The sequence below is a fragment of the Nestor notabilis genome, unplaced genomic scaffold (genome assembly GCF_000696875.1).
Source record: "Nestor notabilis isolate BGI_N333 unplaced genomic scaffold, ASM69687v1 scaffold5998, whole genome shotgun sequence".
Taxonomy (NCBI): Eukaryota; Metazoa; Chordata; class Aves; order Psittaciformes; family Psittacidae; genus Nestor; species Nestor notabilis.
The window spans coordinates 28,698-34,986 of NW_009939577.1; the positions used below are offsets into that span (position 1 = coordinate 28,698).

At 45.7% G+C, this 6,289-nt stretch overlaps 1 protein-coding gene across 2 annotated transcripts in view; it reads left to right on the forward strand.

Moving 5' to 3' along the window:
* The window catches only part of MAP3K3 (mitogen-activated protein kinase kinase kinase 3), a 27,421-nt gene extending 22,776 nt beyond the window's left edge, over positions 1-4,645 (forward strand). For both annotated transcript variants that reach the window (XM_010019935.1, XM_010019936.1), the window contains 3 exons: positions 258-387; positions 1,879-2,056; positions 4,296-4,645. In XM_010019935.1, coding sequence (XP_010018237.1) covers positions 258-387; positions 1,879-2,056; positions 4,296-4,524 — 537 coding nt within the window. In that variant the 3' untranslated portion in view covers positions 4,525-4,645. The remainder of the gene's footprint in view (positions 1-257; positions 388-1,878; positions 2,057-4,295) is intronic.
* Positions 4,646-6,289: the final 1,644 nt, after the last annotated feature.

A 6,289-nucleotide genomic window follows, 5' to 3' on the forward strand; every position in this document is an offset into this window, starting at 1 on the left:
GTCTTCACAAACAGTTGAACCAGCACAGCACAAGAGTGGAGGAATCAGAACCTCCTTAAGCTGTCTTTGCCATAAAGCATGTCCTTGCTTTTCTTAGAAGGGGCTTCTTAGGGCAAAATGCTGTGAGAGCCTCCCAAAAAGGTTTCAGGAGACAGCTGGGTGTATACACACTTACAGCTCGTGGGAATTGACTGGAGACTGCAAGATGTGTGGTTTGGCATTTCTTTGTCAATCCTTTCTGTTTGCTTTTGGTGCAGGGGTCAGTGAAAGACCAGCTGAAGGCTTATGGTGCTCTCACGGAAAACGTAACCCGAAAATACACTCGCCAGATTCTCGAGGGAGTCTCGTACCTTCACAGCAACATGATTGTGCACAGGGACATAAAAGGTGAGATCAGCTCGTGACTGATGTATATCCCACGTGCTAAAGGAACTCTGAAAACACAAACCAAGTATTGGCACTCCTGGACATTGCTTTGCTCAGTTTATCCCATTGTGGTCTTTTGTCCGTGTGCGCAGCTTAAGGAAGGTCATGTTCTGGGCTGGGTAAGGGAAGGTGGGCTGTTCTCAACAGGACCTGAGAGCCAAAGTACTGTTTCTCAGGTGGTAGGCATCCCAACTGCCATAAGTGCTCTGGGCCTGTCCTTGACAATCCTGCTTACATCTGGCTCTTGTGAGTGTCCTGCCTCCTCTGTGTAAGAAACTTCCAGTTTTTCCATGTAGAGCCTCTGTGATTAGTCCTTAATCTTCCTCTTCCCAGTATAACCCCATGGAGCCAGCCAGTCTCCTTAGGAGTTGATGTCAACAGATGTGGCAGACACCACACAAACTCTTCTGTGCTCTAGAGGGACCAGAAGGGTTGCTCACTGCAGGAAAAATGCCCTCTTGTTCCTGCCTGTAAATCTTCATTACATGCCCTCTGGGCTGGCAAAGGGAAAGATGCTGCTGATTCTTGAATAACAGCTTGTATACCACTGAATTCAGCTCTTCCAGTGGGGAAGTGAAGTGATGAAACTACGTCCCAGCAGAAGGGCATTTTCTTTAAGGGCAGAAGGATTTCACATAGGCACATATCACATAGTGGCAACTCAGGGTTCTTTATCTTATTGTGCCTTTGGAGGAAGAATTGGGTTTGGTGTCTAAGTCTTAATTTGCGTCCACATATCATAGAATCATGGAATGATTTGGGGTGGAAGGGACCTTAAAGCTCATCTAGTTTCAACTCCCTGCCATGGGCAGGGACACCTTCCACTAGAGCAGGTTGCTCCAAGCCCCTTTGTCCAACCTGTCCAACCTGGCCTTGAACACTGCCAGGGATGGGGCAGCCACAGCTTCTCTGGGCAGGTAAGAAAGCTACACTCTTAAGTTTGCTTTTTATCCTGCTGCTTCACATTCAGAACCTCTGACCCACTAGTGTGGAGATTGACTTGTTTATTGTAGGAGTTCGAGTGCTTTCATTAGCTGCATCTGTTACCCAGCTGACCAGAAAGCAATGATTGTACTCGCCAAAGCAGCATCTCAATAAGAATATTTCCTACACAGCTATGTGCTATCCAGCCACTGGCCTGGGGGCCCTGCATAGGCTGAGCTGTTTACAGGCGGTGTAACAATGATGGTGCTGACTCAGCTCTGATTTCCCTTCCCCCTTCACTTCCTTGTGTTTTTCCCCTGAAGTTTTTCCCATTTACAGCCATTAGCAGTTGGCTTGTCTACAGCCTGCATTACAGAAATGATGCTTAGCAGCTCACCTGAGGCTTCGTGGGGAAAAAGCCATACCATGAGCATGGTATTTCAGGGCTGGATATCAGCTCCGTAGGCTGCGGATCCAGCAGTTGGATTGCATGGAAACAGCTGTCTCCATTCTTTGTTTCTTGTCCAGGAGCCAATATTCTCCGTGACTCTGCTGGGAATGTGAAGCTTGGGGACTTTGGGGCCAGCAAACGGCTGCAGACAATCTGTATGTCTGGAACAGGCATCCGCTCTGTCACGGGCACACCGTACTGGATGAGCCCGGAGGTGATCAGCGGAGAAGGCTATGGAAGAAAAGCTGACGTATGGTGAGGCTTGAACCTTCTGTCCGTAGATCAATTCACACCTTTTCTGGAGTGAGATAAGACATATACATTCTGTCCTCCATATATCCAAATTGTGATTCTGTCTGGAGCAGAAACTGGAGGAGTTGGTTTGAACTCAAGACATGACCTGCTGCAGGCTGTGCTTTGCAGTGTCAGCATGCAACTGCTCCTATAGTTCTTCAGGGACAGTTTCCACTCATTTCTCCCTCAAACTGATAGCTGATTTTCTGTTTTCTGACTGATGCAAGGTTTCCCTCTTCCTTATATCCCTCCTAAGAGAGGCCGAGGGTTGTTTAGGGAGAATCCATTCATTTGGTTATAAAATGAGAGGTATGCTTATAACACACTGGAAATGAACGGAACAGAGAATTTGAGCTTTAGAGGAAAGATGCCCAAACCTGGAATAACACAAAAGATACAGGTCAAGATCAGAGATGATCTGAACTATGCATGAATGGAAACTATAGTCATGCTATTATTGGCATAGCCAAGAAACAGCCTCTGTCGAAAGAGCCAAATGTCCTGTGTCAGAATGTTAGTTTTGGAGGCCCTAAAAAGGTGAGATGATAAAGCTAAACTAAATGACAGCAACACAAGGTGTGTTTGTCTCTCCACAGTAAAGCGAGGCCAATGCTGTTTCCTGTACAAGCAGCGAGTGGAAACAGCTGAAATGTGTCTCGTATGGAAAGAGTTAAGTTCTGCAGCCTCTCCCCGTTGGGATGCTTGGGGAGAGAATGGTGCACGTGCCTTTCCCCCTGGGTTGGTGCAGTTGTGGATTTCCTCTTGGTGCTGACATTGGTCCATTCCCATCAAAGAGACGCTGCTGTTGGCTGGGCTCCAGTTCCTACAATCCCAATGGTTCTTTAGGGGGGTCAGAAGTTTCCAGTGCAGCATTAGTGCTGGGGTGGATGTGTATGGCCGAGAGGCTCAAAGACGTAACAGATCTAAGCCACTGGCTTTCTGCCACTGCTGCAGGCCCCTCTCCAATTTTCTTTTTCCTAAATAGCAGAATATGTGAGCTATTTGTTATTGCTGGAGTGACTTGAAAAGTTTGCTGAATATCTTAAAGAAACCGGATCTGCTTAAACGGTATAAATCAGTCTAAACAATAATATATCCCTGCTTGCTTTTGAGCAGGCCCCCAGCACTTGAGCACACATGGTTTGCATTTTCTGTACTCTCTTCTAGTAAGTCTTAAATGGCTAGAAACCAGGGTAAGATTTTCACGTTGGATTTTAAACCTTGTCAAGAAATCATTTCTTGCATATTCACTGGATTTAATTCCTTTCCTTCCTTGTCTTGGCAATTGATGCAAGCCTGCCTCTGAAAAGGTCTTCTCTTTGCTTTTCACTTCAAAAGAGGGTTTAGTTTAAAGGTACAAGAGGCAGTTTTGCCTTTTCCATGGAAAGATGTGATCAGAAAGGACTGGATATTAGATCTTCACGAACTCCTTTTGCTTAATCTGTAGCCTGGAGGAAGCAATTAATCATATTACGGTATTATGAATATTGGTGTCACACTTGCTTCAGAGAGGTGGCTCAGCCATGTCCATCCTCATCATCTCCTCCTTGCCTTGAAGTAGCCTGCAAAGCTTCATTAACTGTGGGAGTTTTGCCCCGCTGGTGTTTTAACTTGCTGCCTTCTCACTTTGGAGCTCTTAAGGCTTTACTTACTTTTTGACTGTCTACGATGGTTGGTTTCTTATGGAGATATTGGGGCATTCTGAGGCTATGCACTGAAAAGGAGGTTGACTTTTTAGGGTCAGTCAGCTGGGATTCACTGGACCTTGGTTAAAAAGTGTGGGTTTACCTTGCAATTCACCAAGTGCCTTAGAGAAACAACAGTAGCAGCAACACTTAAATACCACTGAGGTCAGACAGCACCTTCAGGGACATCTCGTGTGCACCTCGTGTCCCCTGTTGTTGATGCAGATGTTTGCTAAGAGGAGAATTTGAGCAAAAGGGAGCTGGACAGATGGCACTAAACAGTTCTTGGTGCAGTGAGAAACCAACCTCCCTGTCTCAGCACTTCACTGCTGAGCTGGCAGTAAGAAAAGCAGCAACCTTGGCAGGTCTGGCTCGGAACCTGGGGTTTGCTGAACACAAAGCTATTTTCCTGCTGGTTTGAGAGCAGAGCTGGACCTTGCTGTTCACTGCTCAGATGTTCTGTGTGCTACCGTGTGTCAATTCTTGCCTCTTCTTTTCCTTTCCTGCTTTTCCAGGAGCCTGGGTTGTACAGTTGTGGAAATGCTGACAGAGAAACCACCCTGGGCAGAGTACGAAGCCATGGCAGCCATCTTCAAGATCGCCACCCAACCAACCAACCCCCAGCTCCCTTCCCACATATCAGAACATTGCCGGGACTTTCTAAAGCAGATCTTTGTGGAAGCCAGGCACAGACCCTCTGCTGAAGAGCTGCTCAGACATCAGTTTGCACAGCTCCAGTACTGAATTACCTCCCTTGCTAGCAGCTCCTGCTGGGCTCTCCGTGCCCCGTCTGGTCTAGTTGCAACCGCCCATTGTGGTGCTGCATCTTCCAAATGCCAACTCAGCTGGCCTAGTCCTTTGGGGAAATTTATGCCAAGGAACCTAGGGTCTGCTCTTGTGCCTGATTCCTTTGTTTGCTGGACTGATGTTTGTTCTACTGCCAGCTATCCAAACAGAGCTGCATTTTTGCCCTAGTTACCTTGATGTGAATTTGCAGCTGGCTGCATGTTTTCTGCAGGCCCAAGAATGGGAAGTGTCTCACTGGTTGAACGGAGAAGAAAGCTGAACCAAAGTGGGAACTGGAAGAGCTACACTCTTCAGAAGAGAAACGTGCCAACAGCCATCCAGGCCAGCTCGCTACGTGTGGGTCACTGTTTTCCAGACTGCTAGGGCTTTAGAGGCATCTATAGGACATGACTCCAGCAAAAAGCCATGTGTCATTGAGCGTGCGCTCGCTATATAATGATGTATTTTTCTTCTTAAGTATTCAGCATCTGAAGGTGTTCAGAAAATACTGATTCAGAAGTATGTGAATAGTGTTATTTTATAATGAAACCATGGATTTGGGGGTAGGGGTGAGGGAGGTCTTTCTAGCTAAATGGCAGGATAATCAGCAAAGTTTCAGCAGAATGCAATCACTCCAGGGCCTGAGACGAGGGCTCTGCCACTGATGTTAGAAAATCCAGAGCTTGATTTCCAAGGCTCAGTCTGTCCTAGCATTAAGACAGTGTCAGTTTGTGTCCTCATAGCCAAAAAATCTGTGCTCCCGCTTCATCCCTCTGGGACTGCTGGGTCCAAACAAACCCTTCTGGAAGGGAGTATTGTGGAACAGCTTTCTGTCGCACCTACGTTTTTGGCTGGTAACTTTTTACCATCCTTTAAACCAAAGAGAGTTCTTGTGGTGCCCAGGAATTTACTTCAGGAAGAGCTTATGTGTTTCTTTGGGGACCTGGCCTAATAGAAAATGGAGGCTTTTATGGGGAGGAGATTGAGCTGGACACTAGTTTTACTTGTGCACAGTAAGTTAGACTCAAGCTCAACCCTTCAGTGTGTGTGTTTTGTTTTACAGGCGTGCAAGTGTTCATTTAAGATTGCCATAAAATGTTACAGCCCTATTTCAAGAAGCTTTTAATTCAAATAGTGAACCAGAGAGAACATGTGCAATGCTAGAATATTGCTAAAATTAACTGGAGATCCCCACATGGGTACCAAGTGAAAAGTACCAAATCTCTTGAGAACTGAGTTCCCAATGGCTGAATGGCCTCAAATACGCTATGTTGATTTGGGCACTGATAGTCCTTATTTCACTCCTAAAAGACCAGCAGTTTTGAGCTGCTGGGGATTCATGGAGTAATTAGAAGTTATCTGTATGAAAGGAAACTAAGGAAATGTGCTATTTGCTAAAATACTGCTTTGTAGAGCAACGCTGAAGGTGTTTTGCTCTTGTTTTGGAAACCTTACTAAGGCTCTACATAACCTCCACTCCTCCCCCATAAAGACTTGAAAATTGCTTTCCTAATGCAGTAAAATGAACAGGTTTTAAGTGAATACTAATAGTAGGATAAGGCAAGTTTTAATGAAACCTTGAACACATGAGAAATACTGGATTGAATTAAAAGAGGGAAAAAAAGAACCTTAAAAATGCCAAATAACCAAAAATCCCTGAAAGGGTTTAACAATCTGAAGTGTTTTTTCTGTGCCAAACTCGGAGCAATGCGTACTAGTGTTG